The 22,024-nt window shown below is 34.7% G+C and overlaps 2 protein-coding genes and 1 pseudogene across 2 annotated transcripts; 1 reads left to right on the top strand and 2 right to left on the bottom strand.

The window, feature by feature from the left end:
• Nucleotides 1-2,677: 2,677 nt before the first annotated feature.
• LOC113499042 (zinc finger protein 2 homolog) lies at nucleotides 2,678-12,460 on the bottom strand. Its single transcript, XM_026879371.1, has 11 exons — nucleotides 12,392-12,460; nucleotides 10,446-10,822; nucleotides 10,057-10,240; nucleotides 9,675-9,770; nucleotides 9,070-9,242; nucleotides 8,519-8,739; nucleotides 7,782-7,923; nucleotides 6,859-6,984; nucleotides 6,246-6,370; nucleotides 4,983-5,102; nucleotides 2,678-2,894 (listed from the first exon to the last, which is right to left on the bottom strand). The coding sequence occupies exons 2-11, from the start codon at nucleotides 10,812-10,814 to the stop codon at nucleotides 2,813-2,815; spliced, it is 1,638 nt and encodes a 545-aa protein (XP_026735172.1). The 5' UTR covers nucleotides 10,815-10,822; nucleotides 12,392-12,460; the 3' UTR covers nucleotides 2,678-2,812.
• LOC113499046 overlaps nucleotides 11,009-22,024 on the top strand; it is a 52,114-nt pseudogene continuing 41,098 nt past the window's right edge.
• On the bottom strand, nucleotides 16,296-21,776 carry LOC113499043 (probable G-protein coupled receptor Mth-like 5). Its single transcript, XM_026879372.1, has 8 exons — nucleotides 21,208-21,776; nucleotides 20,632-20,767; nucleotides 20,154-20,328; nucleotides 18,507-18,819; nucleotides 18,020-18,098; nucleotides 17,233-17,435; nucleotides 16,839-16,974; nucleotides 16,296-16,750 (listed from the first exon to the last, which is right to left on the bottom strand). The coding sequence occupies exons 1-8, from the start codon at nucleotides 21,389-21,391 to the stop codon at nucleotides 16,492-16,494; spliced, it is 1,485 nt and encodes a 494-aa protein (XP_026735173.1). The 5' UTR covers nucleotides 21,392-21,776; the 3' UTR covers nucleotides 16,296-16,491.

Genomic DNA, 22,024 nt, shown 5'->3' with positions numbered 1-22,024 from the left:
AGATAATTACTGAATAAAGTCAAGTCTACGACGAAACGTTTTTTAAGTTTTTGAACCCAAGAAAAGTCAGTTTATTTTTGGCAATAAAGACTTAGAGAACAAAAATCTGTTAACGTCACTCGTATTATCAGGAATTCCATCCTTGTGTCGCGTTGCACAAACATTCAAGTCACATGCACAAAGACACCCAGACTCAGGACAAGCATTCGTGGATCACACAAATAGTTGTCATACACGGGGATCGAAGCCGCGACACGGGTTTGGAGTGGTGAGCTCAATCACTCGGCTATCCGTGCAGTAAGTATAGTGCTGTTACCACGACTATAATTATATTTTAAAACTTGGTAGCTACCTGTACACCACCATAAAGACGGTACATCCTTATTACGCTATAAACTTCTAGAAATAATAGACAGTCATAAACTGTTACAAGATTCTAAAATGTTATCACTACGTATGTAGGAAAGTGATTGCAGTTCAGGTACAGCTAACTTGCAAGAGAACATCAGGGCCCCGATTCTGCTATTTTACAATGGCCGATGAATGAATGGCAACAGCATTGAATTTGAAGTTATTGCTTTTCTCTTAAGCATTTTGCCAATACAATAATTGGATGTTAATTATATTGACCTTAAGTGTACCGTCCCGTACTGCATTTACAATTATTGTGTAGATAAATGTTTAAGAAAATAAGAAAATTTACATTACAAATTTCATTCATTCATCGGGATTCGTGCTGTTGTGGGAACGGGATAGCGCTCTACATTGCGTAGATTGACGTCTTGCTTACACTGCGGCAGAATTTTTGAAGTTCAGGCCTCCTGGACGAAGTTCCTAGTGACATAGTTAAGTATCAAAAACTTACTTTATTTCTTTGTTAATTTTTGTGTTCTGTTTGTCTCTGTATTACTCAAATTTATTAAAGATTAATAAATTAATAAATCTATACTAATATATAAAACTGAAGAGTTTGTTTGTTTGAACGCGCTAATCTCAGGAACTACTGGTCCAAATTGAAAAATTCTGTTTGTGTTGAATAGACCATTCATCGAGGAAGCCTTTAGGCTATAAACCATCACGCTGCGACTAATAGGAGCGAAGATACAAAGGAATATGTGAAAAAAACAGGGCAGGTATAAATCATAACTTATATCTTCTACCCACGGGGACGAAGTCGCGGGCAACAGCTAGTTTGAGATAAGATTCATACAAAGTTATTAAAAAAAGTATGTATTTATGGGATCAGTTATCCCATATATACATACTTTTTAACGGAAAACTTGCCTTATAATTATTATTTGAGTGAGAAAAAAGTAACAACACAGTCATGTTGTTTCACAATCTCTTATTTTAAATGGATAATCTAGATTCAGCTGAAATTTCAACTTCAAATCATCTGCATAAATGGCAAAGAAATATCTAATATTTTTACTAAATTTCAGACGTTAAATAAAATAACAATTAACCCTATAATACAAACCAGTAGAAACGCCATTCAATTAAACAGAAACCCCGTAATGCTTCATAAACAAATATGAAATAGTTTTGTGAATTTATGTTTGCCGTAAAACCATATTCGTAATCAAAAATCATTGGCCGTCCAACAAAATGAGACCGAAGCTTTTAATTATTTCGTTGGCTGGTATGTACAAGTACGCACTCAGTTAGTATTACGTATTCGAGTTAAAACGTATATTATTGCAAATAATTATCCAATTTACAGCAAAAAGGCTAATAATTGTTATTGATGAACGGTATTGACTAAATCCCTTTTCAAAATTATTTAGTTATCTGCTAAAATGGTGAATCGATTTTGATACAACATTGACTAAACATCTTTAGGTACAAGAAGCTACATTTAATTGAATTACGATAGTACGTACCATAGATGTATATCGCCTTGTCTAAAACGTGAAAAATTAAATAGAATATTGCAAATTTTATTATTATAATAGCGATATTTTTTTTTGTTTCAAAAGTTTCAAAGTAAAATAGGAATGCAGGGTATAGGAAAAATAGTGTAGACGGTCAATAAGTGACCACGAAACGTCCTTGGTGTCAAATACTTTCTAAAAATTGACCCAGAGAAGACAAATACTCGGTAAAACTGAATTAAAGCTCCCGCGTAAAGTCTCTCATACCTTACTCTATATTATTTGAATGTTAAAAACTTTAATTATTACTTAACAGTAACATATATTATTAGGAAGTAACAGGTTCAGTCATAAATGAAATTAGTATTTTTCCCGCGTTAAACTTTAGGAACTCGATTTTGAAGAGCGCTTAACACACTATCAGCTATTCTGGTAGTTTGAAATCACATTAATGTATCTTTTTTGGATAACAACCTACATCGCGATTATTTGTGTATTTATTATATACATACTAAAGTGAATTATGTAACTATGTTACACTGAAGTACTATCTAAACAGCTTGATGAATGAAAATTCTCTCCCGTGCGAACTCAGAGCGAATCATTAAACATTTTCTAGACTTTTATACTCTTATCATTAATACAACAAGTCGAACTTCCTTATAGTCATTTGGCAAGCGACAGATAAAGATATAACCAACTGTTTCGACTTAAGTATCTAAATACATATTCAATAATAACGACTGCACTGTGTATGCGTCTGATTAGACGAAAAAGGTAAATATTTTCAAACCGATCTCAACACAAAAAACAATGTCATTCTTTATATTTTACTGTTTGAAAATGAATGTTGGCACTGCGCACGGTGAAGCAAGAACATTTTGATGTAAGTAGCGACATCCAGTGGTGGAGTTGGGGAGTTACGTTTCTCTCTTGGCTCATTTCTTCAAGTCTGTTTCAATTGTAACTGCTTGGACGCCGTGAAGAGTTCTTTTGTGTTTCCACATGTCTCCTGATCGCCTGAAAAGTATTTTTTATTAAAAATAGTTGGTCATGTGCACAATAAGTATGTGTAATTATGTATAAGTTAAGTATGTATGTAGAAAATAGGTAGAGTCCGATTAAATAGATTTCTTAAAAGTTAATTATTCTGAGTATCTGCCACGGCTTAGTTAGCAATTAATAAGATATCCTGAAGACTACCTATTATTCAAATAGATTGATAATTACCGAAAGACCAAACATTGTGTGATTAAATGTCGACTCTACAATAAATAAAATCCTACATGTAAATAAATTATTCAAAGTTTAAAACTAAAAATAAACATCTATATACTAAATATTGTTTCTTATGCTATCAAGAACTAACAATTATATCCATCCCTCTAAAATGCGTATAAAATAATTAACTTCGCACGCAAATTGTAAAAGTAAACTAACAACAATTGGTAGGATAGTCTCTGATACAACTTTCATCTGACAATATTTGTGAAAAAACTGACTCTTTAGTTTTAAATAAATATATGAATAAATGTAGGTACGTCTCTATTCGATACAATAATGTAAGGTTATTTAATTTTCTTGTCAACTACTTTCTGGAAAGCGTGCGATTGAAATTAATTGAAGCATTACTTATGAATAGGCTAAAGAGAAAAAAATAGAAACCCATCACTTTTATGACCTATATTTTTTTTATATAATCTAATTTTATATATTTTTTAGGTAGAAACCTCCCTAAAAAATATCGAAAATTTTAAATGACTGTAACTATTCATGAGTTCAGTCTGTGGACACACGGACAGACTGCGGAGTTTTAGTAATAGGGTCCCATTTACCCTATAAGTACGGAAGATTCAGAGACGCATGCGCTTTGATCATAGCAAAACTGTTTCTCACAAAATTACTGACTACAAAAGTGCTCTTCTTCTATCTAGAACAACTTTTAAAAGGATCTGTAAGGATACATAAGATTAGGTTTTATGTAGTGTAAAAAGGACAGTATCATTGTATTTGTTAGCATGTTAATATGAACAGCTAAAAGTCATAAATATTATCGTTCGGTAAAACCCGAAACGAACTCACGATATGAGCCGCACTGTACGCGCTACATATCACTGCGTTATTCCGGCTTGTGCCTATCTGCTGGGACTTCAGAATATCTATATTTTCGGTATGAAACTATGTATATAAATAAAATATTAAGATGTAAATTGGTTTAGTTTTTAATTCAATATGGACACAAGGGCCATATTGAATCCAATAAATTGGCTAAAACAAATAATTGTAGGTAAATGAACAATAGTTGGGGATTTAAACTCCTATAAACGGAAACTTAACATTCTCTTCGTAAATTATTTCAATAAATATGTCAATTCCCTACACCATATTTTGTAAGAGCCTAGCTCCACAACAAAATCTGGTGGGCATTTTACCTAGATACTGTTTCCTGAAAACTATAGCTAATAAAAAAACTGCCTAAAAATAACTGAACAGAAAATCACCAAAAGCTCTAGTCGAATTGTTATCATATTTTACATCTGTAAATCTTAACAGATGTCGAAAGAAGCGCAGGTAGAAAGCGCAGAATAAAGCATCATTTGAAGGTACGTAGGTAAGTGTGAGACTATGGGTAAGCGGGAGCGGCCGAGACTTTTTTGCTTACCCCGCAAAAGCCTCGGCGTGATGAACCGATAGGGAATATACAGGTATGAGACGGCGCACTGCAAAATGTCTTTAGCAATGACGCTGTATTTTAATTGTCAAATGAATGAAACAGACAAACAAACGATTTCTAAGTATTGTTCTTGCTGTTAAAAACGTTAGTCATTAGATATCGTTAAGGATTTGGCTTTGGCCGCTTGAAATGGGATAGAATTAAACAGAAGGTATTATAATTAGGCATATCAGCCTTCTAAATAGGGAAGGTTTGAACAGCTTCCATTTCCAATATTTTTAATCACAATTCAGTCTGGACTCCAAGAGAGTATTGGTATATCTACAGCGGTACCTAAGTCTTACTTGTGGGGTTACGTTCCAAGGCCGCTGCAAATCCTTAGGCAGTAGGGAGGTTTATAAGCATTTAGGAGTATAGTGAAGATCGAAGGGTACCTGAAGGCAGTTCCACAGATATCACACTCGTGCGGCTTCTCACCGGTGTGGATGAGGGTGTGCACGGTGCGGGCGTAAGGTCTCCTGAAGGCGGCCCCGCAGATGTCACAGCGGTATGGTCTGAAAGCGACGTTTAACTGTACATGAAATGATTCTTCCAAAACAAAAGTCTATCGCACTAAGGAAAGAACCTTGGGTCGCTTTATAAACATTTAAGTCACATGCTCATACACTTCAAGACTCAGAACAAGCATTTGCATTCATCACATAAATGCTTGTCCAACGAGGGAATCGAACCCACGACATGTCACGCTCAGTGAACTTGTTATGGTGACCTACACCACTCGGTTATGCCTGCAGTCTGTAGATTTGCATTATTTGCTTCTAAGTTCAGTCTTGATTAAATTTTCAGTTATTTTTTTGTATCAAAAATTAATGTTATCAGAATCAGTTCATTGATTTTAGAGTTACAATGACGTTGACTCGTTAAACTTTTGACAGGTTTAATTAATAGTGAATAGACACCTGAAATACGTGGCTTCATAATATTGAAAACCTCACAACATATTAATATAACATTTCAATTATTTCGTACAAAATTTTAGCCGTAAACCAAATAAATACCGCGAAATATTTTTGTAATGTCCGAATGAAATATGAAATGCACCTATTATTTTGTTTACCGAAATAGCGGCCAGTATATTTCACTATTGATACCGACTGATTACAGAATGTACTCACGTTGAGTTCGAAATTTATCCCGGCCAAATGAACGCCCGATGTAGTTATCAACACAAAAGAATTAATATTGGTCAGCAGAATGAGTGCGAAATACTTTTTACCGAATTCTGTACATTAATCAATACAGGTTTCATTTTTATATAGAGGTGTATGAAATTCAAAATATAGAGAAATCTTTCTGTTGATAAATATTTAATATTACGTTGCGTGTTTTAATGTAAAAAGCGGGATTTACGCTCGAATTTCGTTTTTGTACTTTTTATAGTATGGCGTTAACATTAAGCAAATATAATCCCCAATACTGGCGCAGCGTTTATAAAAGTTTCATTTCGAACATTTGAGTAAGACAGCGCCATCTATGTTATCATGACGAACTTAACACCTTTCGCCAGCTGCATTAAAGGCGCTGGCAGAGACCGTAGTGACTCCAAAATTCAAATTTCTCCCCCAAATTCGATACTTAAATCTTTGTGAACGAAATTTGATTTGTCTGAATGTGAAACAAAAGGATTGTATGGTAACCTTTGGTCTGTGTGAATGCGTGCGTGTTCACGCAAGCGTGCAGCGGCAGTAAACGTCTTGGGGCAGGCTGTGCACGCGAAGGGTTTCTCGCCAGTGTGGGTCCTACGATGATCGTCGCGCTCCACCTGCCACCGACACCATTCCACATACATTATCATACGGAAAAAATACTGGGAACTATCTGCGTCCATCCTATAGTAAATAGCGCGTGCAATGAGCGTTTTTGCAATATCTGAGTAACTTTACTACCAAGTTTGCTTGGTATCAAAGCTTTTTAAGTGGGTTTTATGGAAAGTTTTCCTTTTATTTGAGCCTTTAAATTCTACAATCACAAATTTATGATTTTAGATGGTTAATGTTTATTCATTGATAAGGAATAACTTTATGGTCCGATTAAAGTGTGCAGATAGAATTACATTCACAAAAAATAATTCTTTTTTTGGAACACCAACATTCTTTAACGTGATTTTTCTTCATTTATCGTACTCAAGTGTCACCTTAGTCTAATTTGTCAGATCAATAATTCATGAAAAGCACTTAATTCAATGTATAAAAGTCCAGAGACTCTACGTTCATACATAGAGACACTTATACATAGATTTAACGTACGTACCTTGACTTTGAAGGCCTTGGGGCAAAGGTCACAGGGGTAGGGTCTCTCCCCGGTGTGCATGCGCATGTGGATGGCCAGGTGACCTGATTGGTTGAACCGACGCCCACACACCCGGCAGGGGTAACCCTGGAAACAGATTCAAAGCTTAATGAGGAATTATGCAAGAATTAGAAACCAAACGATTCTTGATGTTGATAAAGCTGGAAGATGTTAAAAGCAGGTTTAAATTTTCTTCAGTCACTCCCTCAGATCTTAGCAGGCAATATAAAAGTACACTTATTTATGATTTATGTATTTAATCTAGAAATATAAGTTGCAGCCGAAGCTAGAACTCGATGGCGGCCTATGAGCCGAGGAGCAGTGGACGTATATGGGCTGATGATGATGATGATGAGATAATTCTCTAGCGTCTAGAACAGACGGGCAAAGGGACTTTTCTAGCTCCATTCTTTCTACTGTTTCCTGTTGATCAACTTCCAAGCAAGACTCAATATTCATTACATCCCACATCCTTTTATTTCATCAAAATTCGTATTAAAGACATATTGTTTCATTCTTCATTCCTTTAAAAGTTTAATTATTCTCAGGCATTCAGTCCCAGCACAGCTGAGTAACTCGAAAATTTCAATCAGTTGACTTTTACTAGTGCGTGGGCTATCATTGTGTACTATTGATCTATTCTTAACTTCTGATTCTAAACCAATTTTGTTGGCTGCGTCAGTACTTTTGAATGCAGGATATTTAATTTGGATAACTTAAATTTTTCATTATGTTATGCCATGATTGACTTTTGCAAAACTATCCGCTTTCAATCAAGTATATTTTTTTGAGTATATTAAAGTATTTATAATATTTAGAGCTAATTCTAAAGAGAGTTTTTTGTACTTAAAACAAGCAACCAATAAGTTAGCTTTATAACGTACTGGTTTCGTAACTTTATGCATCTTCTTATGTGTGTGCAGGGCACACATGCTGCCTAGAACTTTGTCACATTCTTCACAAACATACGCCATCAGTGGAGCACCTGGGGGTCGATCTTCGCCTCTTTTGTGGCGGTAAAGTTCCCTGAAAATCAAATAAATTAAAAACAATTGGACACGAAAAAATAGTTTAGCAACTAAGCTTAGGACAGTGACATCTATTGGCCTGATTTTGTACTAATTTCACGCTTTCGTGTGTATTGGTGTACGTGAGTGCGTATGTATGCTAAAATCGATTTACTACCCTATAGCTCATTGTTTCGCAGCGCACCGAAACGGGTTCGATTCTCGTTTCTGAGAAATAATGTTTTAACATAGGTTTTTAGTGTTCGATGTTAATGTCGTAAATAGCTAAACGGATTATTATGTTATGTATGCCAGAAGTCTAAAATGACCAGTTATTATATTCATTTAACCCCCTTTATATTTTACCTTTTTTAACGTATATAATAAATTACTGACACAATTATTGTGTGTATTATTATATTCTGAAGAAAACTCAATTGAATATTTTGTAAGACAGTTACTTATCTTGGGCACTGGTAACGCCATCTAGTTGTACGACAACGCACAAGTTTCATTTCGGTATCCGATCTCCTTGGTTTTGTTACATTCTATTGCCGTAAAACTACACAATAGTGTCCAGAAATTAAAAAAACTGCGAAGGAAGCCTGTAATACCGTGCAGTAGCAAAAAGTTGATTGCAAGATCCACAGTTCCACATTTTACTGTTCCCGCTGTTAGTGTAGGCGCGTCGAGTCGTCCTCGGGGGCGGAGGCCTGTGGCATTCTAGAGAGTGGATCTTCAACTCCTCTGTGGAAGCGTACTGCTTACCACAGATGTCACAGGAGTAACAGACTTCAGGGCCCCGAGTTACGTTCGTATCTAAGCTGCAAGTGTCCTGGAAAAGTGAAACTAGGCTAGGTATAATTGTATAAGGTTGCCATTAACTTTAATGTTTATTTGTGCATTATTTCTTTTGTTTTTTAGAAGTTTCCTAACGTAATCGGTCGCGATTCCTTAACTTTAGAATACTTATTTCGAATAATCGTTCCATAAAAAAATACATTGGTGTCTAATAATCTTTATTAGTGAGTATATCATAAGGCATTTTCTTTTAAGGAGTAAAAATATGACGTAAAATAAAAAAATAGAACACATTGTGATTTTTGTGGTACAATTTATATCATAAGCTACTTTTTTTTTATCTTTCTATCAATACAAAATCTACCGTTTGGTCCTCATAGTAATTATTTTGATCATCAATGTAGCAAGTCAGCCTGTGCTTGTCAAGCGCATCCCCATCTGCGAACAGGCCGCTGCAGAAGTCACACACGTACATGGTGTACAGTTTGCGAGAGGTGACGCTGCCCTTACCATCAGAGGCAATGCAGCATAATTGTTCTAGAAGGAAAGAAAAACGGTGAAGACAATGATATTCACGGCCCGGATAGCCGAATGACACAAGTCACGTTTCGACGCGTCGAGCTGCTGTGGGTTTTGTCCAAATTACAAGACAAGCATTTTTGTGCTCCATAAATGCTTGTTCGAAGACTGGGTTGTGCGTGTTTTCAATATTTGTAACATAACGTTAGAGCAAGAGTCATCCTTTAATAAAATGATACTTATTATTAATTCTTTACGTAAATTTTTGTAATCAATTCGTTACTAGCTCGGAATGTGCAACTGCTGGTCAAATGACTCCCTACTCTTCGTCCACTTGGCCCTCTCATGAGGGCCAGTTCAGTAAAAACGAATCCTGCGTCTGCCTTACTGTCGTTGTGCTAAGCATGTGTTTTTGAATCAAGGCAAAACTAAACATAATTAGATTATTACCCGTGGGTTCAACTTCCAAAGCGGTTGATAGTACTCGTTCACACATTCGGCACACCAGCCACTCTGTTTCAAAGTTCTCATTACTATGAGTTGGTTCTGAAATGAGAAATCATTATTATTATCTTCTGTTCATTCTAGAACAACTTAAATTCCTATTTCTTTTTTTCTGGCGCACAACAGGGGCTGCCCGGCTGGTACCATTGTAACTGTGGAAGCGAGACAGCAGAATACGCGTCTCTTTCTCACAAATGTTATTTGAATACCTACCTACTGTCAAATCTACGAGTCCGCTGATCTTCAGTCATCAAATACCTACATCTACACTCCTTACATCTATCACTAATTTGCTTGCTATAAATAAAGATTTCCTAAATTAACAAACCTTGTACATTCCGAGGAACTTTTTCATTTTCGATTGGTAGCAAAGTCGTCGCTTGATCTAAGGAGTTATCGGAGGTATGAAGCGATATGGTATGGTCCAAGAGATCCGCTTCCGTAGTAAATATCTCATGACATATTACACAGGAATGCAGAGCGAGTAAGTCCGGGCCGGCGCTTTCACTTGTCTGGAAGTACGAAGTTGGGTAATGTATTTAAATGACAGAGTAAGTGTGAGATTGCTGGAGTTGCAATAATATTTATGAGGTAGGCCTCTAAATTCTGAATCTTGTTGAACACCGTTCCATGCTTGCATCAGTTTTTTTTGTTATCTAAGCTATGGTGTAGCTTCTTTGTATAGTTATCTATCTACAAGTAAATAATAAGTTTAACCTTCGATTTTCCAGAAGAATCTTGGAGAGGTAATAGAAACTGATTGACAGTATTTTCATCAAGCAAAGTTGGTTCGTAATTAAATAAATTATCTGACTGTACTATGTACAGCTCAGTATTTGGATGCATATTTGTATTATTTTCTTGAAAGAAATTGGTGTTTTCAACGTTAAAGAATCTTCCAGAATCGTTTGAATGAAAAGACAACTGGTTATCGACTGTGTTCAATATAGTCGTAACATCTGAGGGGCTTTTATGGACATTGGACAGAGTTTCATTAGTTACTGCATCATTCGCAAACAGCAAATCATCTGGATCATAAGTTTCTGAAAGTTCTTTGTATGGGTAATCAGGTGGATCAAACATCATGGTTTTGGCTGAAACAATGCGAAATGTAATAATGAAAATGTAGTTTGTAAAAAGTGACTCTTGTTCAATCGACCACCTTCGATTAAATAATAGGTACTACTAATATCAATTAGAAAGTTAAAAATTGACTTGACAAAAATATATTGATCTTTGATTTCTAATATGGGATTAAAAGTCAAGATTTCAAACATCTGCAACTTCTTATGACAGCTGTCTAACTTCGAGCTCCGTCATTCGGCAGTTGATTTTGTTTACTGCCGTGTTTTGATTGTCCCAGTGTGTACAATAATATAATTTCTTTTAAGTGAATGTTAATTGCACAGCGGTCAATATGAAAGTTGAAGCCGCTACAACTTCTGATAAACCTAAAATTCCATTACCGACCCTATCTCAGATAAATTCTGATCGAATAACTCAGGTAAGTGAGGTTATAAATTTCATAACATTGGACAATTCAATGCTTCAGAAGGCCGGGTATTACCTATTTGTGGTATTTGATTGAATTTTCTGCAGATCCCTTTCATTCAAATTGAACAAACTTGTACTGTAGTAGCTAAAATGTGAAAGACTACAAAAAGAAATCTTAACCATATAGTTTTAACTTGTTCATACAAGTTTTGTATAAATAATAATAACAATGAACGCACACAATTCACTAGTTGCGTTAACTTTTCTGCTTTATATATAAACAATACTTAAATATGGCTTTTCTTCAAAGAAATGAGCATAAAAATCAATCATAGGTTATGTTATGTTATTATGTTATAGTTATGTTAAGCAATGATAAATATATTGGGTATTCTCTCGTTTGAAGGCCTCCTAACACGACGAAAACTTGTCTCTTTCATTTATTTTCTAAATCTCCTGTACCAAATAGATGAAAGTATAGTTGCAACCATAGTCACAAATAAAATAAAGCATCAAATGACCATACTGAGTTAAAATTACAAAATTGTTATACTTTGCATAGTTAGGTCTATCATTAAAAAACAGCCTACTTGTAATAAAATACATATAAATGAAAAGAATTCTGAATTAACATCAAAAGACTTGTAAATCTATGGCATACCTATATGAAAACTAACTAAGGACGACCTAAATCTATAATATAAATCTTAATGACTTGAGCATTAAGCGCTTTATGTAGCTCAATCTATTTCAATATTAGTTTTTTTTTCTTTTTTTTTTAATTTCTCAAGAATTTTACGCTCAATACATATTCTGCCTTTGCTACTTAGCCCACTGCTGAATGTAGGCTTCTCCTAATAACTATTACTATAAAAGTCATATGAATTACTGAAGTAATGTAGTAATCTAAACAGCATGATCATAAAATGTACACTGCCAATACAACATACACTCTGTAAACTTATCCGAAATTCATAGAACATCTAGAGAGTCATGTTCAAATTTAATTTTAATTAACAATAAGCCTACTGGTATTCCAGTACCTGAAAAAGCTATAAAACAAATCTATATAACTATCCACATTGAATTGTTAAAGAAATCAACATGGTTGCATTGTTCACAGCTTGCAAATCAGTACTGGTCTCCGCAAACGAAGGATAGCCACCTACCTTATGATGCTTCAATTGTGGAGTCAATCTATCAAGCAGAAATACTTGGATCCAAGTAAGTTATTAAAAATATTTATAATACATTACACAAGACCGCCATTACAAGCACTTAAAATGCCCTGAGCCTAACTGATTTAAACAAATGAAGAATTGAGGTCAACAGCCTAATAGAGTGGGTGCAGTGACCTATTTATTTTTTCGAAATTCACCAGTTATTTTTGAGAATGCAGTGTTTCCATATTTTATATTATTGTGATCTTATTTAAAAAAATGCAACATATTTTTTATTTTATTTATTTGTTGAGTAAAAATTGTAAAAGTATTTCTTTTTTTAAATTAGGTTTCTTTACTCTTTGTTATTAAACTTTGGTTGGTGCAAGTAGTTTGAAACTAAACGACTTTTCGTAAAAAGTTTAGGCTTTCTTAAAGTTTGAGTTTTCTAATATTGATTTTATTTTGATTCAGCATATATTATTTTGGTCTTAAAAGATTCTTTAATTAATTTTATAATTGCTTACAAGAATTCAGTGAAGTATACTACATATCTAAAATACAATTTTGAACCTCAGAATAAAAAAGAGGTGTTATTAACTGTTGTTGTTAACTTTTAACACTCAAACAAACAACCCTTTTCAGTTTCTAAAGCAACTCTTTTGTTCCCAGTTTCTCAGTACGTCGGATCATGATGCTGGAGTTCTCACAGTACCTGGAGAACTACCTGTGGCCGCACTACGAGGCGGGGCAAGCCTCACACTCGCACATGATGTCCATCATAGTCATGATCAACGAGAAGTTCAGAGAGAGGGTGCCGGCGTGGCAGGTATGTCAACTGAAATGCTATAATAATGTATACAAGTGAGAATGAAACTATTGTCAAGTAGGAAGGCTGCTGTCGTTCTAAAGTGATGACTATGCCAGCTCTGTAGTCACCTTGCGTCCTGTAGGCTTATTCGCGATAGAATCGTTTTTGGTTTCAATTCGCTTATTCATGCAGTGTCACTCGTTTCTTAGCCATTAATATCTCGGGACGTAGGTACTCCGAAATCACTGGCTAAACAAAATAAATGTGTTAGCAGGTTTAATAAAACGGTTTCCAACCGAAAAGTTTTAGACACGACCATAGAAATGTTATTTATATTCTCATTATCCATTTAAATTTCCAGGCATTCCTGAAGAAACCGGACCATTTCCCGGCGTTCTTCGAACAGGTCCTCAGAGCCAGCGTCGCCGACGACCTCGCCAGCAGCAACATGCGCGAGCAGACCGCTCTGCTGCTCTTCCTCAACCACTGCTTCGGCAGCATGGAGGTGCAGCTGTGCCGCGACCAGGTCAAGCGGCTCGTCTCTCTTAGCATGTGGATCAGTTTGCAGGAAGGTAGGTTACATGAAACTAACAATAGGAGCTTATACTGGCCCCACCTTGCTAGCTTGTGAACCTCATTAAACAAAAAGGTTTTAATCTTACATAAATTGTAGTGTAGGTACTAATTTCTTTACTAGAGGCTCGTGCTTTTTGCCCGCATTCTTCCTTAATTTCAAGATTCAATTCTATCAAAATCTAACAGCTAATATAACTTACGATAGCTGCAAATAATTTTCGCAAGAATTTTTCTTTTTCTTCTACTCTCCACTTAGCCTCTTTGCCACTGAAATATTATCTGGATTGTTTTTGCTGCTTAAAAGGTCTGAAAATATAATTACAATGGTTTTCGCAATACCCTTGGTATGAGCTTAAATAAGTTGTTTTGATGTCCTCTTACAATTTATATGATATATCATGATATTTTAAGGTCGTCGAAACCAAGAATTCAAAGCCGTGCCAAAATGGCGCAAGTACTGGCGTGCTATCCAGAAGAAGGATAAACCTGAACTGCTGGAGAAGCTGAGCTGGGAGCGGCGCTACCTGCAGCGGCTCATGATCAAGTTCATGAGGATCCTGGAGAGCATCCCCGAGGAGGGCGATCTGGATGCATATGCTGTCAGGTGAGATCTCATACAATGTGTCTGAGTTAGTCTTGCTTTGGTGACTTGAATGTTATGAAACCGTACGACACAAGATCAAAGTCCTTACTGAAGTCGTCTATTCAAAAATACCTTTTTAATAGCTAAGTTAATATGGACATAGTATTTCGTGTCATTGCACAGGTCACATGCACGGGGCATGTGATTTTAAAATATGGGAGACATTTAACGGTACTAGGATAAAATATAAACGAGCAGGCATCAATAATAAAAATCAATTACCTAAAATTAACCTACAATATTGAACTAAGTGATTCATATTAATGTGCTAATTTGTTCTATACCCTTACGATTCTGACTTCATTACAGATACTGTGAGCGGTTCCTCGAGCTGATGATAGACCTGGAGGCCCTGCTGCCAACGCGCCGGTTCTTCAACACAGTGATGGACGACTGTCACCTGGTCGTGCGCAGCCAGATGGCAGCACTGACGCAGAGGCCCGAGGGACAGTTGTTTTGTCAGGTTAGTGATAAAATAGTTATTGTTATGCGGCTTTTTGAAGTGAAAACTTTTTAGCGGCGCTGAGCACTTTTTTATATGGGTAAAACATCAAAACTCGCGTCAGGGTCACGTGATGCTGATCGAAAATTCGTAAGACGAAAACAAAAGATAAACTTTAATGAAATAATATAAATTGTCATGTGTGTATGATAGCGCACGAAATAAATATTGTATCCTGCCACATAAATGGGAGCACTTTTATACTGATAAAGCAATTTGTGCAAAATTATTCCCTAACCAATATTCAAGTTTTCACTTCTGCCGACACTCCCGGAGTGCAACCGTGTTTTTTTGTACTTGTGGTAGGTGTCTCTAGTTCTTTAGTTAACGGTCGATTTACAAGCGGTATTTAGGGTTGTTTACCCTGTATAGTCGCTGAATACGGATAAATCTAAAACAATGCATAATATAGCATTTACGTTTCAAATGTAGGCATTCACTTCTGTGAATTAAAACGTTATAAACATTGAATGGTTTAAAGACTTTAATTATTTTACGCCGAATGAGTAATATCAGATTAGAAACACTACTTAAATATTGCTAGGCATTTTATATATGAATAGGATACCAATAAAACTAGAACATACTTCAGCTGTGTTTATTACAGTTTCAAAATAATTAAAAAAGAACAATAAATGCGTTTTATCAGTATACAGTTCAGAAGTTACCTACATTAAAGGAAAACAGAGTAAAACAGTCCAATACAAAACATATGACACTTATTCTTATATTTATTTGTGCAAGAGAGCAGTACATAATTATATATTTTATATTTCAGTAAAATCACTAACCGCTAACGCTGCCATACATTAAAAAGGACGGAAATAATGTTCTTCTGCTAAATATACAGTTAGAGCATTAGAATAGGCCCCGTAAAGAGAAACATCTTTTTAAATTTATTAGTCTAAACCTCTGGTTCACATTATTATAATATGTTGTTTTGTTAATGTTAGTAATTTTTTTCGTTACATTAATTTAGTATGTGTTAATTTCTTAAATAATTTTAAGTATCTTTTGTGAGCAATTAATTTCTAATGAGATTTCCTTAATTTAGGGCAGGAACGTTACGCGAAATATAATAATATTCGAATTCTTAATATCTTCATACATTTATGTCATGGAATATAATTCGTAAAACTTGAGGTTTTTTAAGTATTTTACTCTCAAATGCACATTGTAAAATACTGATAATCACTTTTATAAGACACTCGGTTTCAATTATATCATTATTATGAGAATTCAATCAGAGGAAAACCACCTTGATAGATTAAGAGGCTTAAGAAATTAGAACGAATCATCTTACACACTATATTGGTGTTCCTATTTTATACTTGAGGCACATTTACAAGGCACAAACTTTGTACACAGACAGACAAACATCTGTGAAACTGAGTATAATATTTAATAACAATAGTTATTCTTATTTCTAACTATAAAGTGTAATATAAATTAATTTTGTATCTTGTTTCGTCTACTTGCATAGCACAATTTTGTCCTCACACTACATAGGTGCGTAATGAAGCGTGTGTACCGGCTCTACTTGATATTTAAATGAGATTTGAATATTCTATGATATGTCAGTAGTTCCCCCCATTCATGTGAGTCATCTCGTCGCCCCACTCGCCCGTCGGCACTGGTTCAGCATAACAACAACTCTTGCGCAACAGAAACGTTACATGGGACTGTCGTAAAACACACACATAGAATATTAAAATTGCCTGGAATAGATTAACGAATATGTGTGCGTAGAGTAACTCGTCGATGTTCAGCCATGATAAAAGTAGGAATAGCCAGGCTGTCGTCATTATGAGGAACAGTTGAAGGAATAAATTAAAGCTGGAATACAAAAAAAAAAAACATTAAATATCATCTAATATTAATAATGAAACATCGTGAAAGTACTTTGCGTTATAATGATTCTTACCAGCCCTTGAGTTTGTGGTGAATCCGTCCGTAAATGTTTATTCTCTTTATGATTTTTAATGTTGTCACATAGAAGAAAACATTAAATATTATCGTGAACGCAACTGGAGTGAAGAATATTGCAATACCGAGTAGTCCTGAAAATAAATAACAGACATTAGTTTCTTCATCTATTCAGTCTCTCATTTAAGTATTTATTTAGTGTTTTATGACGTCACCCAATCACGATCGTTTATTATTTGAATTGCGTAGGTACGGTTAGTAACAGAAGTCAGCTATCACAATATATTTTCAAACTGTAGAGTTTGAATCTAGACCCCTACTAGAATTAAAACATAATGCCAATGCACTGAAAAGTACTATCACTCTGAAAGAAACAGTACTAAATCCCTTACCAATGGTTTCCTGTTCCACATCGTCAACGATGATTGATGATGAGAACTGTATCCTTGTCTTCCTGTTGGGGTTGGTGCCGGTGTCCAAGAGGAAGTGAGCGCAGATAGCCATGGCGGCCATGACAAACACACTGATCCACACAACGCTTGAGTAATAACAGTATTTACGGACGTCCGTCACGCGTAGGAAGACGTTGCGAGATCTTTAATAATTTAAATACAAAACGTAAATATAAGCTTATTATATTATGAGGGGTTAAAAGCAGATTTAGTTTACATTAAAGAAAAAAATACATTTGCCAAAAACTTGTTACTTCATAAACCATGTTCGACGAAAAAATCCCTACTAATATTAAAAAGGCGAAAGTAACTCTGTCTGTCTGTTACGCTTTCACGTCTAAACCACTGAACGGATTTTAATGAAATTTGGCAGAAATAGAGTTGACCTTGAGAAAGAATATAGGATAGTTTTCATCCCGGACTTTTGAAGAGTTCTCTTGGAATCGCGATATAATCGACATCGGGCGAAGCCGCGGGCGAAAAGCTAGTTAGAGATGAAAATATGTTATTCAAAAGACCAATCGAGTCAAGTATGGTATAAATTAAATATTTGTCTGAAAACTGTCAAAAAGGGATATTCTAATTGTTAGTTTAATGAGATTAATGTATTACTTAAAAAAAATATGTAAGATAAGTTCAAGGTTGAGCAGGCTTCTTCTAATCTAATAATAGGTTTCGTGTTAATATCGTAATGAATGAAGCACTTAATATTTTAAAATATACTTACTTGAAAGTTTTCCATACATAAAATCCAAAACTATTTAACCAGAAGAAAGCTGCCAATAGACTGATGTACAGAATTATATCTGAAAGCACATAAAAATTAATACTTCTTTTCTTACATAATAAATTAATCTATACTAATATATAAAGCTGAAGAGTTTGTTTGTTTGAACGCGCTAATGTCTTAATAAAAATACGTTTAGGCCGGCCATATCAAGACGCACTCAAACAAACTGGCTGTACTGGCTGGTGGCTACACTGGCACAAATAGCCAGATATCGAGAGAGACAGAGAGAGAGAGAGAGAGAACTATTTATTTATCAAATAACATACACAATGTAACAGTTTACACTAAATCGTTGGGCAATAAACGGGAGAATAAGACTGGGTTCTGTGAAAGACTCGGTCATTCTCCAATAGGAAAGCGCTGGGAGGCACTAGCCCTGCCATGGAACAATATAGGCTTAGATATGTAACGAAATATAACTTACCAGTTACCATAAAGCTTACATGATTACTGAACTCAGTAAATATCCTGACTAGGTCCGCAGCCTGGCTCACAATTAAACACATATTTATCGTTGTAATTATATTCCCGGCTAAGTCGCGTAGGGTGGGCAGCACAAAGTATATAACGGCCACCAATAAAAACAATATCATCGCTATTGCATGAAATATAGGATTTAGAATTTTCCTCATAAGAAAGTTCATGTCTCTCCAGTTTATTTTTACTTCTGGCACGCATACTAATGCGTATGAGCCGGTTATGTTCTTTGTTTGTGCGCCTTTTTGTGTAACTAATATCTGGAAGTGATAAAAATATTTGATAAAAAATCTGTACTGTAATACTGAATTGTGGAGTTACTGCGGAAGGAACCGTGGGTACAACTAGAAAAATGATAAATAACCACTCTTTGCTATTTCACTATTTACTTATCAGCAGAGTATAATTTCATTAAGGATAATATAATTTTTGGGTTACGAACTTAAATTCATCTGTTTTTATTCATATAAATATTTTATATGAATATTATATTATATATATATATTATATTTAATTACATATGAATAAATAAATTAAACCTCAGACAGGAATCGAACGTGCAACTACTTGCTAAAAGCACCAGTCACTCATGCAGATTGCTTTATGTGCAGAACACTAAGTTACATTCAAATAGTTTTTTACACATTGTTAAGTTTGAGTCACCTAATGACTCACGTCCAAGTTGAGTCAAAGCAGAATGTGAAAGTTTTATAATATAAAGATAAATTCGTTTAAAGTTTATCTCAATGCTAGGTCACTATGTATATCAGAAATATAAAAGAAAGATATCAACTAACCCAGAGTCAAATTTTAACTTTAATTTTTCCAGAACTCTTAATAAAATCCTTTTTTTTTTTAGAGGATTATGTTAGGTTTCTATTTCTAGCTTATTTGCTCAATTGTTGGTAGTAAATAATATTTTAGATGAAATTGAACAAGCTTTTATGTTTACATTTTTTTTCTTTGAGGTCAAGTCTTCCTTCGTATGTACAGATAAGTTGAAGTTACTTACAAACACAACTGATAACAGAGTTTTCAACACTTTTAGGCCTGCTGGCAGACATTTGATTATAATATGGGAGTTAGTTTCTTTTTACTGGTGACTGGTGATGCACCTTTTTCCGCAAGTAGGCTCCTGGTCTTAGTTTCTCTTTAGAAAGAGTATATTTTTACTCTTATAGTGCATAGTACGGACTGTATTTAATCAGTCAATATATTATAGTACTAAAGTGTTGTGTTTAACAGGTAGATCGCTAACTACAACACTTGTATATAGAGTAAGAATTAATGTTCCTCCATTGTTCTTGCAGTTTATTGACCAATCTTTACAATCTGAGGTTGTAAGATTAAAGCTATTGCAGAGAAAGACCCTTAATCGTATTTTCTTAGATAGAAATTCTACATTCTTATTTCAGGCTATTCTACCTCACTATTACGATTATTCTTATAATTCTTAACAACCCAATCTCAAAGAAGTATTATTACAGGTGATTAGAGACATACCACTCTACTTCGAATATAGTGCTGTTACACTTCCATTACCATCGTAATATTACTTAAAGGCATGGTGGTAGACTGTCAGACATTAACTCACCTTATCCATACAGTATTTAGCCTGATTGTGTATGTAAGACGAAGGTTCCTTCTCCTCCGGTATTGCAATGCTCTCATGTAAACTAAATGTACTTATCACTGGTTCCTCTTTCACATCTGAGCTTGGCAAGTGATTTATTATGTGACGTAGCCGACCATCCGTTAATAAATTAAGCCTGGAAATATAGTTTTAATTTATTGGTAAATGGTCAAGGAAAGCCATGATCTGCTTTTAAATACTTTTCTGCCGTCTTTTGTTTTGAAACAACATTAGTTATCAATCTTTCAAAAATCAAGTTTTTTTTTGGATACAGAATGGATTTGTCCATTTAAGTTATAAAATGAAGGGTGCTTGCTCAGAACCAATGCTATCAGCACAAGTAGCAGTTTAGAAATACTAGCTGAACAGTTCAACATTTTTCTTCAAAGTGCATAAACACTATTTTATATTTATGCCCACAATAAATATAATTACTTACTTATCTTCAGACTTGTTTAAATCAAATATAGCTCTTTGTTGCACAGTAGCGCAGTCAGGTACTCCGTATACATAGCTAAAGTATTTCACTTTGGCGTCATTGCCATCCTCAGTCTTAAATTGAGGTGACCACAAAGCTGGAAACAGAAAATCATTAAAACCATGTAGCCTTTGCCTTTGTTTGCTATAAAAAAAAACATTACATTACATTGTAAACTTTATTGTGAATCGTAACAAAAGATCTAGTTTTTGTTAGAAATTGCAAATATTTGTATTCAATTGTTAGCATAATAGACAAGTTGGGTTGTAGGCATTTCCTGTATAAAAAATGTTGGTTTTGCTGCTATTTCATTTATTAGTTGGTTTGTTTCTGTATAAGCTTTAGTAATCACTGGAGATATTAGTTAACTTGTTGCATTATACGCATGTTTTAGATTGCAGTTTAAACAAGACAAAGTCGCATCTAATTAACCAAGTTAAACCCAAATAAAGGACACATCTTAGTCAAGTTAACAGATTCTGTCAAGTCAACAGTCTTTAACCATCCATTTAACGCATTATCTTAAGTTATACTCACTCTGATTGTATGCGTCGGCTAATCTGCATACTCCGTCGACAACAATCTCGTTTGGCTCACAACATTTATTTATTTTAACAGCGTTCTGTTTCTCCGATATTTCATTGAGATCCGTGTCCCCGACTTCGGCGTGCAATAAGTGCGTTGCACACAACAATGACAATGTTAACAGTACAATATACATCTTGTTATTGAACCTATAATACTTTTCATCACAATGTACTTGTCGTTATTTACCTACCGATTCACACAATACGACACTTATTATTTAATTGACATAACTCTTTAGGCACTTACTTATAGCGTCAACATTATTTTATTATTCTAACTTTGTGTAATATCAATAACGACTATTATGTTTTTAAATAAAACTTTTTGATTCTTTGGAATTTATTTCGGAGTTTCTGAAGACGAGTTCGTTTGCGTTTCCGCTCGCTTCTTGCGGTGTTTGACGTTTGAATGTTGACTTTTTCTTTGCGTTAAGTTATATCGCGCTTTGGAATCAGGTCTTTTTGGTTCTTTATTAGTACGACTAAACATTTACTATAATCAATTTATATTGAATTAAAAAAGTTTATTGAATTAACTTACTTCTATTTATTAATATCATGACTGTAATAATAATACAATTGTTCCTCTCCCTGGAGCCCTGACCGCCGGCAGCTTGGGCCCTGTCCCCGTTGCCGGTTGGACACTATTTTTTATATTTTAAAATATGTTGTTTTTTTATATATATATTTAAAAATGTAATGACTTAACAAAGGAAATACAATTGTATTCATTTTGTCGGACTGCGAAATGCTTTCTATGTGTTGGG

Source organism: Trichoplusia ni, chromosome 11 (genome assembly GCF_003590095.1).
Source record: "Trichoplusia ni isolate ovarian cell line Hi5 chromosome 11, tn1, whole genome shotgun sequence".
NCBI lineage: Eukaryota > Metazoa > Arthropoda > Insecta > Lepidoptera > Noctuidae > Trichoplusia > Trichoplusia ni.
Note: the sequence above shows the minus strand (reverse complement) of the source record. Positions and strands in the feature narration are given on the sequence as shown.

What these genes read in the sequence shown, in the direction of transcription:
- LOC113499042 (XM_026879371.1), bottom strand. Translation starts at nt 10,814, where the DNA reads ATGATGTTTGATCCACCTGATTACCCATACAAAGAACTTTCAGAAACT. An exon ending in ATTCTTCTGGAAAATCGAAG is followed by an intron (nt 10,241 to 10,445) that starts GTTAAACTTATT and finishes TCGTACTTCCAG; the next exon opens with ACAAGTGAAAGCGCCGGCCC. An exon ending in ATCTGTGGAACTGCCTTCAG is followed by an intron (nt 2,895 to 4,982) that starts GTACCCTTCGAT and finishes AATACTTTTCAG; the next exon opens with GCGATCAGGAGACATGTGGA.
- LOC113499043 (XM_026879372.1), bottom strand. Translation starts at nt 21,391, where the DNA reads ATGTATATTGTACTGTTAACATTGTCATTGTTGTGTGCAACGCACTTA. An exon ending in CTAAATACTGTATGGATAAG is followed by an intron (nt 18,820 to 20,153) that starts GTGAGTTAATGT and finishes TATCACTTCCAG; the next exon opens with ATATTAGTTACACAAAAAGG. An exon ending in TGTAAGCTTTATGGTAACTG is followed by an intron (nt 18,099 to 18,506) that starts GTAAGTTATATT and finishes ATGTGCTTTCAG; the next exon opens with ATATAATTCTGTACATCAGT.